Consider the following 19,353-nt stretch of genomic DNA (forward strand, 5'->3'; position numbering starts at 1 on the left):
ACATCGTTCTTAGTTTTTCAAATTCAAACGGCACGCCACATCACTCCCCTTCCAGACCGTTACTACGGTCGATAGCAAACAGGCAGTCTGACTTTTCTGCCGCTACGAGTTTTCTTCTCTTCTAATTCTCCATTTCTTTCTTCCTCTTCTAATCTTCTTTCGGTCTCCGCTGAAGTAGTTATGGAAGTGGGAATTGGGATCTCACGTGCTAAATAGGCTGGCTTCAGTCTATCGGTCGAGACATTTGTGGTCTTGCCTCTGATTTCGATTTTGTAAAACTTCGGTTGCCTTTTCAAAACTTTGAAGGGACCAGCATAAGGAGGTTCAAGTGCACCACGTACATGATCTTGACGGAGAAAGACGTGAGAAGTTGATTTAAGATCACGTGGTATATAGAAAGGCACTTTAGAATGCCACGAAGTAGGTTTAGGGGAAAGTTTCGCCATAGTAGCTCGAAGGCGTGTCACGTACTGAGTGATGTCTGAGGTGGTGTAGTCATCAACAGGAGCGAGAAATTGGCCAGGCAGCTGAAGCGGCTCGCCATACACGAGCTCGGCTGGACTGGCATGGAGATCTTCTTTCCAGGAACTTCGTAGCCCAAGGAGAACCAGTGGAAGAGATTCTGTCCATTGCGAAGTGTCGTGACACAAGATGGCGGTTTTCAACTGGCGGTGCAGACGCTCGACGATCCCGTTAGCAGCCGGATGGTAAGCAGTAGTGCGGAGGTGTCGCGCGCCGATCATAGTTGTGAGCGCCTTAAACAGATGGCTCTCAAATTGGCGGCCACGGTCGGTGGTCACTCGCGCGGGACAACCGAATCTGGCTATCCAGCCAGACACGAGGGCGGCTGCGCAGGTCTCTGCCGTGATGTCTTGCAGTGGAATCGCCTCAGGCCATCGCGTAAATCTGTCAATGATCGTGAGGCAGTACCTGTAACTACAAGACAGTGGTAAGGGTCCAACGAGGTCGATGTGAATATGAGAGAACCTCGCTGATGGAGTGATAAATGAGGAGAGAGGAGTGCGAGTATGACGAGTGATTTTACTTGTTTGGCATTTCAAGCATTGCCGTGCCCACTCTCTACAGTGCTTACGAATCCCTGGCCACACAAATTTCTGGGCGACCAGTCGTGCTGTAGCTGAGCTTCCAGGATGATTCCAGCTATGGATCATGTCAAAAACTTGCCGTCTGAGCTTTGGAGTGATATACGGTCTCGGAGGATGAATAGAAGTGTCGCAATAAATCGGTAAATTACTATTATTCTTTATCTTCTTCAGTTTAAGAGCCGAACCAGAGGTGAGGAGTTCTTGCAGCTCAGGATCGTCTTCCTGTGATTTTGCAAGCTCTTCATAATCGAGTGCCACAGTGATTTCATCAACACGTGAGAGAGCGTCAGCAACCACGTTATCCGGTCCAGGTATATACCGTATATCTGTCGTGAACTGTGATATAAAATCGAGATACCGGAACTGTCTTGGAGAACAATGCTGCCTATTAACAGTGAAGGCAAACGTCAAAGGTTTGTGGTCCGTGTAGATGGTGAAGTTTGCGGTTTCCACCATATGCCGAAAATATTTTATCGCTTCGTAAACGGCTAAAAGCTCTCTGTCATAAGGGCTATACTTTTTCTGAGTTGATGAAAGTTTGTGTGAGTAAAATGCTAGAGGTTGCCAAACGTTATTAATACGCTGCTGAAGTACTGCTCCGATCGCAACGTCTGAAGCGTCTGTAACAATTGCGAGTTCGGCCGAGTAATCTGGGTGAGCAAGGAGTGTAGCTTCGGATAATGAAGTTTTGCAAGCTTCAAATGATTGAACTAGCTCAGGGGTCATGTCAACTGGATGCGAGCCTTTGATTTTGGGTCCCTGAAGTAATGAATTCAACGGCGCCTGTAGTTTAGCAGCGTTAGGAATGAATCTGCGATAGAAATTGAGCATTCCCAAGAAACGCCGGAGTTCTTTGACAGTCTTGGGAATAGGGTACTCCCTTACAGCCTGGACTTTGTCATCGACAGGTTTTGATCCTGCAGCAGACACCATATAGCCTAAAAACTTGACAACATTTTGGCCAAATGTGCACTTCGAAGTGTTGATAAGCAATCCATACTCTTTGAGACGTTCAAACAAATGACGTACGTGCTTCCTGTGCTCCTCTGCGCTTCTCGAAAAAACGAGAATATCGTCGATGTAACCATAACAGAAATCTAGGCCAGATAGAACTTCATCGATAAATCTTTGAAATGTTTGAGCTGCGTTTCGTAATCCGAATGTCATGTACGGAAACTCAAACATTCCAAACGGTGTCGTGATCGCCGTTTTGGGAATATCATCTGGATGTACAGCAATCTGATTATAGGCTTTCACCAGGTCTACAGTTGTGAAGATGGAGCATCCTGCAAGCTGGTGTGCAAAGTCCTGTATATGGCGGATTGGATAGCGGTCAGGTATGGTCCTAGCATTAAGTGCCCTATAGTCACCACAGGGTCTCCAGCTGTCATCTTTCTTCTTAACCAGGTGAAGAGCAGAAGACCAAGGGCTTTCCGATCGCCGGGCTGTACCAACTGCTAACATGTCCTCAAATTCCTTTTTAGCTGCCTTAGCACGGACGGGATCAAGACGTCGTGGCTTACATGAGACTGGATGTCCAGGTGTTGTCCTGATATAATGTAGCGTGGTATGTTTAGCAACGGATCGCATACCTGCAGGTCTGGTAATCTCTGGATATTCACGCAGAATCTCATGGTATTCGGTTTCACCCATTACTGCCTTAACTGAAGCAATGTCGTCAGTAGTTCCTGCCTTCTCAGAGATCGCAGCCACGTGCAAAGTCGTTATGCCGTCAACTAAACGTTGATTTCTGCAATCAACCAGTAGATTGTAGTGACTTAGAAAATCCACACCAATGATGGGTTTCGATACATCAGCTAAAGTGAAACTCCAAGAAAAATCTCGACGAAGACCAAGGTTCAGGTGCAACTGTATAGGTCCATAGGTATTAATAATAGTTCCGTTCGCTGCAATAAGATCGTACTTAGATCGGGTACAGGGCGTCCTGACAGCTGATCGTGGGAAAACGCACAAGTCTGAGCCAGTGTCCACCAGGAACTGCGCTTTCGAGGCACGGTCGGTGACGAAGAGACGGCCTGTAGATGAGGGGCAGTCGTTGGCCGCTACTTCCGACCGCCCTGTTCGTTTCCCGTCTGGAATGAGCAAGGTTGTCTGCATTTATTCGCTTTTGATCCAAATGTGTAATGGTAGAAACAATGAGGGTGGTCTGGCGGTGGCTGTCTCGGCCTCGAGCGACTTCTTGAGCGGTTGAACTTGCGGAATCTAGATTTGGAGCGCGATCGATTTCTGCCATTAAAGTTGCCGGTAAGAGAAGCTAATTGTCTAGTCAGCTCACTGACCTGTTTTGCCAGTTCATCTAAGGTCGAGAGACTTCCAGTAGAGGTGCTTACCGCGCAGGCTTGAGGTGTTGTAGGAGCGATCTCATGTACCTTGTCCGCCAACTCTCCCAACTTATCTAAGGAAAGATCCATCTGTGAAGCAATTACTGTTTGAATATTTTGAGGTAAACGACTTGTCCAAATAGTGGTAAGAAAATCCTTAGGTACAGAGGGACCTGCTAAGCTCTCCAAATGACGTAAAAATTGGGAGGGTTTCCTATCGCCGAGTTCCTCATGCATCAATAATTGTTTAACGCGCTTTTCTTTCGACGCGGACAACCGTCTAATCAGTTCCGTTTTTAATTTATTGTATTTGTCCCTTTCCGGAGGCCTAGTTATAACATCTTTCACTTCTATTGCATATTGATGATCAAGTTGTGCCACCAAATAACTAAATTTAGTTTCATCTGTAGTAATTTTCGAGAGTTCGAACTGACATTCTAACTGGGCGAACCACAACGCCGGTTCTTCGGGCCAAAATGGTGGAACTCGTACACCAACTCGCCAAACCTCATCAATTTTATCCACTTTTTCCGAGACAGACATAATAAAAATAAAAATCGCTCACCGCTTGTATAGACCAAACCCTTTAAATGAAAATCCGTTTTGTTTTGTTTCTTTTTGACAGAACTTTTTCTAGAATGTTTGAGAAAAATTCAGAAGGAACAACAAAAATTCTTCTTTGTCGGGGTCACCAATGTAGAAGGCCTGTGATTCCTCGAATTAATGTTTACCTTCACAACCTTCTAACAAAATGAAACTGAAGAATGTATATAAATGTTTAATAAAGAAATGCGATTTTAACAAGAGCTATATGTAGAGTGAAGGATCGGCTCGGCGATGATGTCTCAAGCGCGTCTTGCGCGCGCAGACATCGTTCTTAGTTTTTCAAATTCAAACGGCACGCCACATAGTTTTGTGTTGTGCGCATATTTTTTGTAAAACAAATGTGTCAAGCAACTAATTTCGTAAATCAAACCCGGCTAAATAGAAAATCTTAATCGGAACATATGTTCGATAGCTGCAAATTTCACTGTGAAACAAAAATGTGTGTGCCAACCCCACCTAAAGAGTTGGAGAAGGTAACGAAGTGAGAGATATGATATATATACCTATACATATATGTACAGTAGGTACTACCACTTTAATAAGTTACACCGATGTACCTGCGCAGAAATCAATTTTTGTCATGGCGCGAAAATATCTGCGCCAATCATAGTGCGCCATTTGAACGCGGGATCAAAACCGTTCGCTATTGGCTAACTCGTACGCGCCATGTCTGGAGTTCGCAGGAGCGCCACGCTGTTGCGGCGTCGCGGTAATCGATAACGAGCGAGGTACACGACTCCTGTTGTTTTGGGATTTAAAATCCTATGTAGTGGCAATAAGTTCGTTATTTCACTAATGTTTTCATTCGGCTAGATTCGGCGGTCGGTTTTACTATTCTGCGCCGTCGAACAATGCCGATGTAACTTATAAAAGTGGTAGACCTGTATACATGTATTTACCAGCGGATATGGTGTGCGGGCGCGCGGCCATGATGGCGCAGGCGGCGCGCTCGAACTGCGCGGTGTCCTTCAGGTCGGGCCACGTCGCCGACGCTGGGCGGGGGGCACACGATTCAATATTAGCGAGAAACAATGAGAAACCGCTTCAAATCTTCACCTCTTCATTTTTTTTGTAGTAATAAACACATTGCTAAAATACTGCTAATATTTATGGCCACAAAGTGATACTGATATATATGGTGCCGTGTGATCTGATCTATATGGTGCCGTGGGGTTCTCGGCACTACTATATAAAAGAATAAGACCACTCTATCTCTTTTCCAGGAATGTCGTAACGACAACTAAGGCTTATAAACTTGAGATTCTTCTTTGAAACGATGGGTTAGTAACATGTCATTATTTGAATCGCAGTTGCTATCATGAGAAAGCGAAGGAGTGGTCCTATTCTTTTTTTTATAAGTACCGAGGACCACAATGCACTATAACTTTATGTACATAAATATATAACTACTAGCTGTGCTCACGACTTCGTCCGCGTGGAAAAGTTATTTTGGGCATCATTGAAGGGCTCAAGGATGAATAACTTTCCCCTTTTTTTCACATTTTCCATTATCACTTTGCTCCTTATAGTTGCAGCGTAATGTTATATAGCCTAAAGCCTTCCTCGACAAATGGTCTATTCGACGCAAAAATAATTTTTCAATTCGAACCAGTAGTTCCTGAGATTAGCGCGTTCATGACCTAGGTGCTAGATTGACCTGCACAAGCACCTAGGTCATAACTGAAAATCAGCGTATTGCTCTACAGCAATAAATTCGTTGAGTTATGACCTTTTTGTATTGCTGCAACTCACACCCTAATTAATTTGTGTTTCATATGAAATTGTAAATTGTGTGTAGCAAATCAAATAAATGAATTATCTATCTATCTAGTGCCGTGTGGTTCCCGGCAGTGCCGTGTGGTTCCTGGCACCAATAAAAAAAAAGAATAGGTCCACTGCATCTCTTTCCCACGGATGTCGTAAAATGCGACTAAGGGATAGGCTTATAAACTTGGGATTCTTCTTTTAGGCTGTTGGCTCTGTCTACCCCGTAAGGGATAGAGACGTGATCATGTGTGTGTGTGTGTGTGTGTGTGTGTGTGTGTGTATCTATCTATCTACCTGCGTTCCCGATGCCGTCCCGGTCGTCGCCGCGCTCGGAGTGTGTCGCGGGCAAACACTCGCTGCTCACGCTCTGGTTATCGAAACCCTGAAAAACACCCGAACATTATTTATTATCTTAGTTAGTTAGTTAACGACGGCCTCTGTGGCGCAGCGGTAGTGCGCTTGTCTGTGACACCGGAGGTCCCGGGTTCGAATCCTGGTCAGGGCATGATGAGAAAAAAACTTTTTCTGATTGGCCTGGGTCTTGGATGTTTATCTATATAAGTATTTATTATAAAATATAGTATCGTTGAGTTGGTATCTCGTAACACAAGTTTCGAACTTACTTCGAGGCTAACACAATCTGTGTAATTTGTCCCGTATATATTTATTTATTTATTATTTATTATTATTATTATAGTTATATATAAAACTAGCCTGTCCCGGCAAACGTTATTTTGCCATACCTATAAATAATTTTTAAGTTATTTCTAGGTAAAAAAAAAAAATGACAATCAAGTGTACAACCCTTATCAATAAGAGGTATGAAAAATAGACGTTAGCCGATTCTCAGACCTACTTACTGAATATGCATGCAAAATTTGGTTAAAATCGGTAAAGCCGTTTCGGAGGAGTACGGAGACAAACATTGTGACACGAGAATTTTATATATAAGATTCTTGTGACACAATGTTCGTTCCCGTACTAGTCCGAAACGGCTTGACTGATTCTTATGAAATTTTGTAAGCATTATTTGAGTAGGTCTGAGAATCGGCTAACATCTATTTTTCATACCCCTTAGTAAGGTAAGGGTTGTCCATCCGTAACAATTTTTTTTTTTTACAACAATATGCTTCTTTGTATCCCGGAATTCCTCCGGCCTCTAATATTATATAAAATATATATAAAAAAAATATAATGTCAACAAATCAACGTAGAAAAAACTTTCTTTTCAAATCCGGAAAAGATAGGAATCGGGCGGGGTAATGTATGTAAATTAAATTTTAATTCCTTCTGCTTTCGAGAGTATTAAAAGTTCTCTGCTTAACCCTATGATGGACTGTCAGATAAAACTATTAGCATTCGCCTATTGTACTTTACAAATTGTTAATGTTACAATAAAGTATAATTAAAAAAAAAAAAACAAAAAAAACAAATAAAAATAAAAAAAAACTAAATTACATTGTCAACGTAGAGCGACCGCCTCATCAGCGCGCCCTGGGAGCGGAAACCAGAGTCGGCGCTGCTCACACTCGGGAAACGCGGGGACGACTGCTTGGTTACAACACAAATAATAATAAAAAAAAACAAAAAATTAAAAAAAACATAAATGGAAAAACAATTTTTTTTAAAATATCGAAAAGAATAAAAAGTCAACGCGGGCTCGACTGTTTATTATAACACAGATAATAATAAAAAACAAAAAAATAAAAAACATAAATAGAAAATCTAATTAAAAAAAAAACGATAGGTATAAAAAGTCGACGCGGGGACGCCCTCATGAATGAGTTTCCCCGTTTTTTTTACATCTTATTTTATTTCTTTGCTCCTTATAGTTGCAGCGTGATGTTTTATAGCCTAAAGCTTTCCTCGATAAATGGGCTATTCAACGCAATTTTTAAGAAAAAAGCAAAAAGAATTTTTCAATTCGAACCAGTAGTTCCTGAGATTAGTGCGTTCAAACAAACAAACTCTTCAGCTTTATAATATAGGGAAGAACAGATAGGGAAGAAGTGAATACTACCAACAAACTTCACTAACAGGGTAGACTAGAAGCAAGCTGACGGGTACCTGTGAGGCGGCGTTGTTCCCGGCGGGTCCCGGGAGGGTCCCGGCCGAAGAAGCGCTGGAGAGGGGCGTCGAACAACTCACTGTCGACCCCGATACTGGTGTGATAAAGAAGGGTAATATTGAGGCATATTATCATTGAAAAAGAAAACACACAAATATTATCATCAAACTCGTTTAAATTCGTTCTAAACGATAAAGCCAGTTGGAAACCGATGCTGTTACAGTGGGGGAAAACATCGTGGGGAAACCTGCACATTCAGGCAACTGGATGTGTAACAATGATCAATCCAATACCGGTTAGTTTCCCCTGCAAAAGTTGCGAGATCAGACGGAAGTCGCTGTGTGTAAAAATCTGGCTCACATAATCCATGGTCAAAAGCATACCCCGGGATCCTCTCCAGAGCGATGTGGATGCAACCGGGACTAAAGCCAGGAGGAAGAAGACTGTACATACATACATACATATGGTCACATCTATATCCCTTGCGGGGTAGACAGAGCTAACAGTCTTGAAAAGACTGAATGGCCACGTTCAGCTATTTGGCTTAATGATAGAATTGAGATTCAAATAGTGACAGGTTGCTAGCCCATCGCCTAAAAGAAGAAAACCAAGTTTTTAAGCCTATCCCTTAGTCGCCTTTTACGACATCCATGGGAAAGAGATGGAGTGGTCCTATTCTTTTTTGTATTGGTGCCGGGAACCACACGGCACACGAGGACTGTAGGTGCTATTAACGGTGATGCTATTTTCAATGGTAATACTGAAAGCATTTTTAGAGATATAACTAACCGTGGTCATCATGCTGTGTGCTACAAATGGATGAGAACGATGACTTTCTGCTGCCGAGGCGGGACGCGGTGGGAGACTGCGGCGCTGATCCGCACTCCGCCCAGCCCACGTGGCATGACTTTATGTCGCATATCACCTGGGAATTAAAACATACATACATATGTACATACATATGGTCACGTCTATATCCCTTGCGGGCTACACAGAGCCAACAGTCTTGAAAAGACTGAATGGCCACGTTCAGCTATTTGGCTTATTGATAGAATTGAGATTCAAATAGTGACAGGTTGCTAGCCCATCGCCTAAAAGAAGAAACCCAAGTTTTTAAGCCTATCCCTTAGTCGCATTTAACGACATTCATGGGAGATGGAATGGTCCTATTCTTTTTTGTATTGGTGCCGGGAACCACACGGCACACGGCACGGCACGGGACGGAAATTAAAAAATTACATTAAATATCTTCGGAATAGTCATTAGAAATGAAGCTTAGCATGGGTTTATATCGTCCGCTTGACGTCAATAAGTGATACCTTGTATCCAATTTTGAAAATAAATCTATTCTATTCCGTTTGATGATTGCAGATTGATACACACGTATCACATCTTATCCCTTGAAATCCACTCCATGAACCCCAAAGACATCATCAAGCTTAACGGTTTAATGATGGAATTTTGAATTATTACCGTGACCAAACTTACTGCAGTCATATTCCAATTATATTCTCAGAGTAGCCCCAATGCCAATAAGAGTATATCTGGCTTATTTGTATACCTGTAAACTGGCAGCTGGTAAGGTCCTGGGTTCGGCGATGTGTCGCAACAGCTGTTCTGAGCCCTCTTGTAAATGGCCGACTTCCGCTAGCATTGCCACTTCCGACTCCTGAAATTTTCACAAGAGATGTTAACAATATTATGTATACAATGTGTGGTTTCAAAGAGAAATAAGTAGGAACTCTCCTGTAAAATTATTGCCAACATGGTTAAATTCCTGTAAATATAGCAGAATCAACCAGTCCTTCAGAACTTCCAAGGTACCTTGTGAAGTTCTGAAATGAGTTCGCAGAGCCATTATACAATGTATAAAGATATTTTACCCAAGTCTAAATTCCCGAAGATTAGAGCTTTGATGAGTTAAATGGATCAAGTCCTTCTAGTCAATCTAGATGCACATTAGACCGAGTAAAATCGTCCAAAAACTTCGGGTTCAGAATAAAAAGATATTAATAAATTTGACCAACCCAGACCAAATTATGTATTGATACTATGTCGAAGCTTGTTTTCCTAAATTGTAAGTTGTGAAGAAACCAATTTGTGTGTTTTTTACTTACCACCACAGGGTTGAGCAACGACACGAAGTGGCAGAAGCGACTGCGTTCCTCGATCAGCGCCGCTTTCACAGCCTTCTCTTCCATCTCCTCCAACTGTTCCCTTCGTTCTTGTATGTCCTGGACATATTGAATACAATGTGATAAATATTTCATAGTCTTTTATTAGTGATTTAATCAAAGCTTTTGATAATATAGTCAACATTAAATTCAATCGTAGGGGCCTATAAAGATGGCCAGATAAAGCAAATCACGAAATAAGTGATGTAAATTGCTTTAAACAACGTGCATGTTAAAATATTTTTTACTAAAACAATAAATTAAAAAAATAATATGATTGTAGAGAACTGGACGATACCAAGGGTCCATCTTAGGCTCTTTATCTTTTCACTATGTCAGAAAAGGTTTTGTTTTGACCTTTTATCATTGACCGAGTAGGTAGTAAAAATTATACTACTGATTTCACGATGAACATACAGAGAAATGAAGTTTCAGACTTTTTTCTTCTTGCATGGTTCCATAGTTTCGTTCACGACCACAAGAACATAATGATCTTTAAGATTTTTTATTTATTCAACGTCTAAAGCACTCTTCTCTCGATATCGTTTACAATATAGATACTTACAATAAAATACAAATGACACCAAAAACTGAACAAACACCTGTTCAATAAGAAAGTATACCTGCATGCAGACATCAGCTTTCCTCTTCGCGTCGGGCGGCGCCCTGCGCGCTTTCCTCGCGTGCCTCTGCGCCTCGTGCACGCGTCTCCGGAGTTCTGCGCGCGCGCGCTTGCACTCCCGCGCGTGCTCGCGGCTGAGCGCGCCCGTCGCGCACCCTCCGCGACGCCATTCATCGGCACGTTCAGATAGGGGGGTTATTAAAGTGTCCATGAGAGCGCTGAAAGTAAGTGGGTAAAATTTATAAGAATAAAATTTTGTCTATATATTCTAAGCAATACAGAAATAAAGGAATACCAAGAGGTCTTGTAGGGAGTATGGAAAAGGTACACGGTCACTCGTCAGTATTTTCCGATAGCGGTGTTTTTTTTTTGAGTGTCCATTCTTGGGCACTCAAGAATGATAATTTACTTAAGAATCAAATTCATTGTCAGAATAGTGATAACTTTTATCGATTTAAACGATATTAAAAGCGGATGCCTAACCTGAAATAAAGTAGCGGAAGATGTTTCCTCTTGTAAGGAAACCTGCACATTTAAGTAACTGAATACGTGTAATGTAATACGTGTAAAAACCTGATCAATCCTGTATCACGGTCAAAAGGCCTACCCCGAACTTAAATCTAAAGAGGGGAAGATGTAACAGGGACTAACGCAAAAAGGAAGAAAGAGTTATTTCAAACAGCCAAAAAAGAGGTACTTTGCAATAAGATACTTTGACATGACATGAATGACAAACCTGATGAATGTCTTCATCCTAGTCTCGATGGCTCGATGTCTGAGGCATACTCTGGTTAGTGCTGTGCCGATTTCTTTGGTCGCTCCTGAAACAACATAAATAAAGGAGTTCAAAATTTTCCCATGGTCAAAGGCTTACCCCGGGGTTTTCTCCAGGATGATGAGGATGCAACCGGGACTAAAGCCAGAACGAAGAAGAAGTCTACATACTCGTAGCAAAAATATTTATGTATATTAGGTTTTGACATAGTTCATGTCGTCAACCAGGAAATCATATGTTGGTTATTTTCAATGGACATATATATATTTTTGATTGCTGCTGTAATTACTTAAATAAAAGTAATTTTTAATGCGGTTAAGTGTATATGTTACCAATCTACGATTTAGTTTCTATTGTCCGTAGCTCTGTAGCTGACAGAGATTTAGACCTAAATCTGTCACACTTTACAAAATCTGTAAAGTTAGTGTTTAGTAAATCATTTTGCTTTTTTAAATTCTTTATTGTATATAGATAGATAGATAAACTCTTTATTGCCCCATAAGAAAAAGAAAAACAGAAACAAAATAGGTTTAAAGGTAAAAAGGTGGACTTAGCGCTAAAGCAATCTCTTCCAGTCAACCTTGGGCTGGAGAAATATACTGATGAAAAAGGCACAACTTTTTACGAAATCAACGGAAAAATGTCTCATGCAATTTGTTTTATCGGAAAGACTCGATGATTATTAGTAAAAAGTAACAAAAGATACCCATGTAAAGACATTTCAAATGAAGGATAATATCCTTGAGATCCGGTTTCACAGAATTTTGCATGATTGAGGACAATGCTTAGAATATACTAAATGTCAACTGAGAAATCCTGACTTGATAGATTAATCTTTATTTATATACTCATATCTATCTCGTCAAAGGTTTTCCTGATTGTAAACTTAAATACTGACTTCAATCTTAGAGGTCAGCTTACGACAATATTCCAACTTATATTATTCATATATCGGGTCTGCTGGAAGAGATTTATTTTGAAATAAGCAGAACCTTTGTTATATTTTTTCTTGTGATTATCAGTCTCGATGTTTTCTACATACATACATACATATGGTCACGTCTATATCCCTTGCGGGTTAGACAGAGCCAACAGTCTTAAAAAGACTGATAGGCCACGTTCAGTTATTTGGCTAAATGATAGAATTGAGATTCAAATAGTGACAGGTTGCTAGCCCATCGCTTAAAATAAATAATCTCAAGTTTGCAAGCCTATATTTCGATCATAACTTGGGAATTACTTAATTTTTATTTATTAAATATAAATCTAGTACCGTGTGGTTCCCGGAACTTTGGTATAGGACCACTCCATATCCTACCCACGGATGTCGTAATAGGCGATTAAGGGGAAGACTAATAAACTTGAGATACTTCTTTTAGGCGATATCATATGCAACCGGTCACTATTTGAATCTCAGTTCTAACATTAAGCCATACAGGTGAACGTGGCCTTTTCAAAACTATTAGCTCTGTCTACCCCGCAAGGCATATAGACGTGCCTAAGATTTTCCCACTCTGGTAATTCCAGAAGTGAAAGATCATTCAATACATAAACAATATTCAACAACAATATTGTTTAGACATATTTCTTCACATATACAAACATGTTTGTCTGTCTGTGTTTTAGAAATATCCACAACAGTACATGTGGCGGCGACATTCGGACGTGAGATAGAAAACATTAGTTAACATTATAAGCGTATTTGGTTGAAATGTTAATTGGTTTAGTTACATTGGTCGCGTGTTCGATTCTCGTAGGAGGAGGTGAGTTGATATAATTTTCCTGTTATTATTTAAAACTGCGTACCTACTCAAAGTCATTTGGTCAGTGATCTTGTTTATCTGGATTTAAATTTATGCCTTTCTTGTGAAAGATATGGATTTACTATGGATGGCTATTTGAAGATAGAATTGAGATTCAAATAGTGACCGGTTGCTAGCACATCGCTTAAAAGCAGAATCCCAACTTAATAAGCCTATCCCTTAATCGCCTTTTATGACATCTATGGTAAAGATGGAGTGGTCTAATTCTTTGTTTCTATTAGAGCCGGGAACCACACGGCACATATGAAATATATACACATATTATACATGTATGAATTCCATTGTAATCATGCACTAATTACTTCCTCATAAACTGCACAGTTACAATGTTATTAACGCAAATGCATTTTGTACAATTTTATCCTGTCAATAACATTAATTAGTATTGTAATATCTCAACAATGATTAACAGAACGGACAGTGAGAAACATGTTTTTGTATATGTATATCTTATACTAGCTGTGCCCGCGATTTCGTCCACGTGGAATAGTTATTTTTGGCATCATTGAAGCCCTCAAGGATGAATAATTTTCCCCGATTTTTTTTCACATTTTCATTATTTCTTTCTTTCTTATAGTTGCAGTTATATAACCTAAAGCCCTCCTGGCCAACTCCATCTGTGTAATATGTCCCGTATATATATTATTTTATATTTAACTAATATTATAAATGCGAAATAAGTTTATTTGTTTGTTACATCTTCACGGTTCATCTCTCCTCTTCCATTATAGCTCTAATAAACTGATAAAAGCAAAGATTTATAAAAAAAAGCTTTCAAACCGCACGCAAGCGAAGTTGCGGGCACAACTAGTTATGAATAAATGAACAAACCCTTTCAGTGCCGTGCAAAGCCCCCAGCGGTTCGGACGGCGAATGCGTACGTATCAAGAATTGCCCAACCCTGATGGGTTTGTACTCGCAGAGGACACGCACGAAAGAAGAGAATGAGCGTCTGACACAGGCATCGTGTGGAGCAGATGGGTCCACTCCCAAGGTGAATCTAGGATGATGGCTTCTCATGCCATCAGCCTCCTAGACTAGGTCTTCATAGAATAGGTCTTTCGAAACATGTTTATATTTTCCGGCACCAATACAAAAAAGAATAGGACCACTCCATCTCTTTCCCATTGATGTCGTAAAAGGCGACTAAGGGATAGGCTTACAAACTTGGGATTCCTTTTTAGGCGATGGGCTAGCAACCTGTCACTATATGAATCTCAATTCTATCATTAAGCCAAATAGCTGAACGTGTCCATTCAGTCTTTTCAAGACAGTTGGCTCTGTCTACCCGGCAAGGGATATAGACGTGACCATATGTATGTGTATGTATGTTTATATTTCCGCGTTGAATTTCGAAAACATCGTGAGGAATCTTACTCAGTCAGGGTCGAGCCAAGACCCAGTACTTCTCCCCAGTGAGGTGAAACGCCAGAAAGATAACGATAGTTTCAAGTTTTAAGAATTCTGTATAGTCTACAAAACCCTTGGACAAGACTATATAAAAACTTGCAGGACTGTTTGTTATATTTATGTCGTCTATGTACCTTGCGAGGTAGACAGAGCCAACAGTCTTGAAAAGACTGAATGGTCACGTTCAGCTATTTGGCTTAATGATAGAATTGAGATTCAAATAGTGACAGCCCATCGCCTAAAAGAGAATCCCAAGTTTGTAAGACTATCCCTTAGTCGCCTTTTACGACATCCATGGGAAAGAGATGGAGTGGTCCTATTCTTTTTTTGTATTGGTGCTGGGAACCACATGGCACAGGCGTGATTTTATGTAAGTATGTATGTATTCTCACTTCTTTCCCAGGTATGCTGCGAACACTCATGCTACACTCCCGAGGGACTCCTGGGCAAATGTATCGACATTCATGACTGTGAGCATGTAGTTCAAATGATCAAACAACCACTTTCGAAAGAAGCAATTTTTTACTTACAGTCGTCCAGGTAAAATATTTTACAGAGAAAAGATTTTTTTCTGCGCTAAAAGTCAGGTCGAAATGACAGAAAACCATGAAGAGAGTTATGAACGAGAATGAAGTATGCGGGGATCGTGGCAAGTGGAAATACATATGTAGTCGAAGTTGTGTCTGTTTGTGTCAGATACATATAATCACGTCTATATCCCTTGCTGGGAAAATAGAGTCAATAGTCTCGACAGACTAATAGGCCACGTTCAGCTGTTTGGCTTAATGACAGAATTGAGATTCAAATAGTGACCGGTTGTTACCCCATCACCTGCAAGAAGACTCCCAAGTTTATAAGCCTATCCTTTAGTCGCCTTTTACGACATTCATTCTAACGACGGCGACTAGAGGATAGGCTTACAAACTTGGGATTCTTTTTTAAGGCGACCTGTCACTATTTGAATCTCAATAATAATAAGCCAAATAGCCGAGCGTGGCCTATCAGTCTTTTCATGACTGTTGTCTCTGTCTACCCCACAAGGGATATAGGCGTGACCATATGTATGTATATGTGTCAATAAACTTTTCAGATGTAACGGCGCAACACAATACAGCGTGTGCTGTGGACCTGTGGTCACTGGCTACGATCAGAGCTATTGTGAAAAGCAGGACTTCATTCACCCCCCTCGTCCTATGTCGGGGTGCTGCGGCATTGATATCAACGATGATGAAATGATTGGTGGGTTATATACATACATACATACATACATAAAATCACGCCTCTTTCCCGGAGGGGTTGCCAGAGTTTACCTCTTTCCACTTGCCACGATCTCTGCATACTTCCTTCGCTTCATCCACATTCATAACTCTCTTCATGCACCCTTTACCAGGACGTCCTTAATTTGATCAAGATACGTTCGCCTAGGTCTTTCCACTCCGACCTTTCCCTCCACACTCTCCTTGTATATCTGCTTAGTCAACCTGCTTTCATTCGTGGGTTATATTGAAAAACATTATCAAGTTTGGCCTGGTATGCCTGAGGAACATATGCCATGTCGCCTCTGGCGGGCAAGGAAGCAGATCAAAGAAATAAATAGTACATATGTACATACATTCATACATATAGTCACGTCTATATCCCTTGCGGGGTAGACAGAGCTAACAGTCTTGAAAAGACTGATAGGCCACGTTCAGCTTTTTGGCTTGATGAAAGAATTGACATTCAAATAGTGACAGGTTGCTAGCCCATCGCCTAAAAGAAGAATCCCAAGTTTATAAGCCTATCCCTTAATCGCCTTTTACGACATCCATGGGAAAGAGAAGGAGTGATCCTATTCTTTTTTTTATTGGTGCCGTTAATTACACGGCACTAAAATAAATAGTAACAGGTTGCTAGCCCATATTCTACGAGGAATTCCAAGTTTAAAAGCCTATCCCTTATTCGCATTTTACGACATCCACGAGATATGGAGTGGTTCTGTTATATAGTGCCGGAAACCACACGGCACGGCAAACGGAACAGTTAATAATTTACATTTGTTAGCAGGCGGACAGATAGCAAGAAAAGAGCAGTACCCATGGATAGTTCTAATCGAATACGAAGCTCGAGACTTGAAGATAAACACATTCTGCGGTGGAAGCCTCATCAGCTCAAGATACGTGCTGACGGCAGCCCATTGTCTCATCGGTTCTGTTTTGGATGGCGGTACTCCGTAAGTAAATTATAAAAAGAAAAATGTAAAATCGGTTTAGTCTTTTGGGAAAGAGACGTGATTTTGAATGTAGGGATTTACTCGTATCTACGAAATGTATTGCGAATAATTTGACTTTAAACTGTGTATTCTGAAGACGGAACAAAGTAAAATTATGGCTCTGTCTACCTCCCAAGACGTGATTATGTATGTGCGTACGTCATACATTGGCACCGGAGGTCCCGGGTTCGCATCCCGTTCAGGGCATGATGAGAAAAGAACTTTTTCTGATTGGCCTGGGTCTTGGACGTTTATCTATATAAGTATTTATTATAAAAATATAGTATCATTGAGTAAGTATCTCGTAACACAAGTCTCGAACTTACTTCGAGGCTAACTCAATCAGTGTAATTTGTCCCGCATATATTTATTTATTTACAAGTAACAGAAGCTGCAGAAATAATATGATTTTTTCAGAAAAAACATCCGCCTGGGTGAATACGACACTAGCAACGAAGGCAGAGACTGTACTGTGGACTTCGCCGATGATCTGGACTGCAACGAACCCACAGTCACTATTCCTATTGAAGAAACCATAGTGCATCCTCAATACGATCTGATTACCAAGAGTAACGACATAGGTCTTGTAAGGATGAGGGATAATGCGCCTTTTACAGGTTAGAAACTATGTTTTATGATATTTTCTTGGCTCTCTTCCGAAATTTAGCTTAATTAAAAGAAACGTATCTTGATCACATTAAGGACGTCCTGGTAAAGGGTTAGGTCAAGAGTACCCGAAACCGCCGAGCTTGCATGAAGTGAATTATGTATGTGGATGAAGCGATGGAAGTATGCAGAGATCGTGGCAAGTGGAGACTACCTGTCTCTGCCTACCCCTCCGGGAAAGAGGCGTGATTTTATGTATTTATGTATGTATTAAAAGAAACCAGGTTCCGTCGCTGTGGAAATTTCCAATCATTCTGACCTACATATCATTTGCCAAATTTCAGCGAAAACTGTTTACTGGTTCCTACAGCCCACTTTTTATCGGTCATCAGCTGATCGTGACCTTAAAATCTTTTCGAAACTGTTGGTTCTGTCTACCCGGTAAGGCTTGATTTATGTGTATATATGTATTTTAAATATTTATATCCGTTAAGTACAGAAATGTTCTCTGCTGAATCTAGTTCTTTATCCTAAACTACTACTTATCCCATTGGGGATAAGTCCGCCATTGTACATATTCTTCTAAATCCAATAACTGTTTTGCAATTTGTTTTATTTATTTTTATGTGCAATAAAGAGTTTACAAACAAACTACTATCTGAACTGAAATTTTTCCGTTCACCATAATCTCTAAATCATTATCATTTTGATTGTGGTCTACAATTTCAGATTTCATCAGACCCATCTGCTTGCCAACCAACGACGTGACTGAGGAACCTCCCCACCGCTTCAGGTTGGTCGCGGCTGGCTGGGGGGAGTATAACGTGACAATGAAGAGAAGTAATCTGAAGTTGCAAGTCACGTTGCCATTGGTCGATCGGCAGGTGAGAAGAGTCTAGACAAAAAGATGGTAGGACCAGAAGACGCATAGTTTAATATATTATAGAATTCGTATGGCTACCATTCGTCTTCATAATTAGACCGGCACAATGATTCGACACCGAACTTCTTTTCTGTTCTTAAGTTTTTGACGATTGAGTTTGAATGTGTACGTATAAACGTGCATACATATCCCCAGAAACATACGTACAATTTCATTGAGAAACATAAAAACACAAAACCATACAAGACATATGTATATACAAAGCTAAACAAAGATCTTAAAATATTTCATCACAAGATTCAACTTGCCAAGAACTTCAAAACGTAACTCTGCTTTTCAGACATGTCAAAGAGCATACTCCGTTAGAGGGAGACGTACGAACATCACTAGAAAGCAGATATGCGCCGGCGGCGTGAAAGACAAGGACATCTGCATTGGGGACTCGGGGGGTCCTCTGATGTACCAGAACGTTAAGAGATACGAATTAATTGGTATCGCGAGTTTTGGGACTAAGCCATGCGGGACCAGATCCGTTCCAGGCGTGTATACTAAAGTATTCAGATACATGGAATGGATAGTTAATAATATTAAGCTGTAATTGTAATAAATAGGTTATTGTAACGCATCCTCAATGCTTTTAATGTGCGCTGCCTCTTTGATTCTGGATTTTCCTTTTATATTTTGGTTGACTGGAGGAATTCCCGATTGGGATAAGTCCGCCATTGTACATACCTATTCTTCTAAATCCAATGACCGTTTTCTATTTTCTGTTACCTTTTTTTTATGTGCAATAAAGAGCTTACAAACAAACAAACAAGCTGTAATAGTAGAAAAGTAGTCAATAAAGCCCGTATATATCAGCCATACTCATGGATTAATAGCAAGTGATGGTAACTGGCAAGGGACAAGGGCAGGCTCAC

General features: G+C 40.7%; 2 protein-coding genes across 4 annotated transcripts in view; one reads left to right on the plus strand and one right to left on the minus strand.

Moving 5' to 3' along the window:
• Nucleotides 1-19,353, minus strand: part of LOC106132002 (protein MTSS 2) — a 120,228-nt gene that overhangs the window by 22,743 nt on the left and 78,132 nt on the right. For 2 of the 3 annotated variants that reach the window (XM_060951830.1, XM_060951829.1), the window contains exons 1-8: nucleotides 10,687-10,897; nucleotides 10,007-10,123; nucleotides 9,451-9,558; nucleotides 8,679-8,814; nucleotides 7,889-7,983; nucleotides 7,280-7,372; nucleotides 6,116-6,203; nucleotides 4,954-5,046 (exon numbers count right to left, since the gene is read on the minus strand). In XM_060951830.1, coding sequence (XP_060807813.1) covers nucleotides 4,954-5,046; nucleotides 6,116-6,203; nucleotides 7,280-7,372; nucleotides 7,889-7,983; nucleotides 8,679-8,814; nucleotides 9,451-9,558; nucleotides 10,007-10,123; nucleotides 10,687-10,896 — 940 coding nt within the window. In that variant the 5' untranslated portion in view covers nucleotide 10,897. Of the gene's footprint in view, nucleotides 1-4,953; nucleotides 5,047-6,115; nucleotides 6,204-7,279; nucleotides 7,373-7,888; nucleotides 7,984-8,678; nucleotides 8,815-9,450; nucleotides 9,559-10,006; nucleotides 10,124-10,686; nucleotides 10,904-11,421; nucleotides 11,507-19,353 lie in introns of those variants that run through there. The other variant, XM_060951831.1, reaches the window with a different exon arrangement.
• Nucleotides 13,685-19,031, plus strand: LOC132903413 (phenoloxidase-activating enzyme-like). The gene is made up of 8 exons (XM_060951705.1): nucleotides 13,685-13,703; nucleotides 14,123-14,277; nucleotides 15,097-15,233; nucleotides 15,784-15,932; nucleotides 16,740-16,905; nucleotides 17,362-17,561; nucleotides 18,280-18,434; nucleotides 18,774-19,031. Exons 1-8 carry the CDS (start codon nucleotides 13,685-13,687, stop codon nucleotides 19,029-19,031), a joined length of 1,239 nt encoding a protein of 412 aa, XP_060807688.1.

The sequence above is a fragment of the Amyelois transitella genome, chromosome 26 (assembly GCF_032362555.1).
Source record: "Amyelois transitella isolate CPQ chromosome 26, ilAmyTran1.1, whole genome shotgun sequence".
Taxonomy (NCBI): domain Eukaryota; kingdom Metazoa; phylum Arthropoda; class Insecta; order Lepidoptera; family Pyralidae; genus Amyelois; species Amyelois transitella.

Bases quoted from the DNA above. Each gene is read 5' to 3' on its own strand.
- LOC132903413 (XM_060951705.1), top strand. The intron at 15,933-16,739 runs GTGGGTTATATA...ATTTGTTAGCAG, and splicing joins CAACGATGATGAAATGATTG to GCGGACAGATAGCAAGAAAA. The intron at 16,906-17,361 runs GTAAGTAAATTA...TGATTTTTTCAG, and splicing joins GTTTTGGATGGCGGTACTCC to AAAAAACATCCGCCTGGGTG.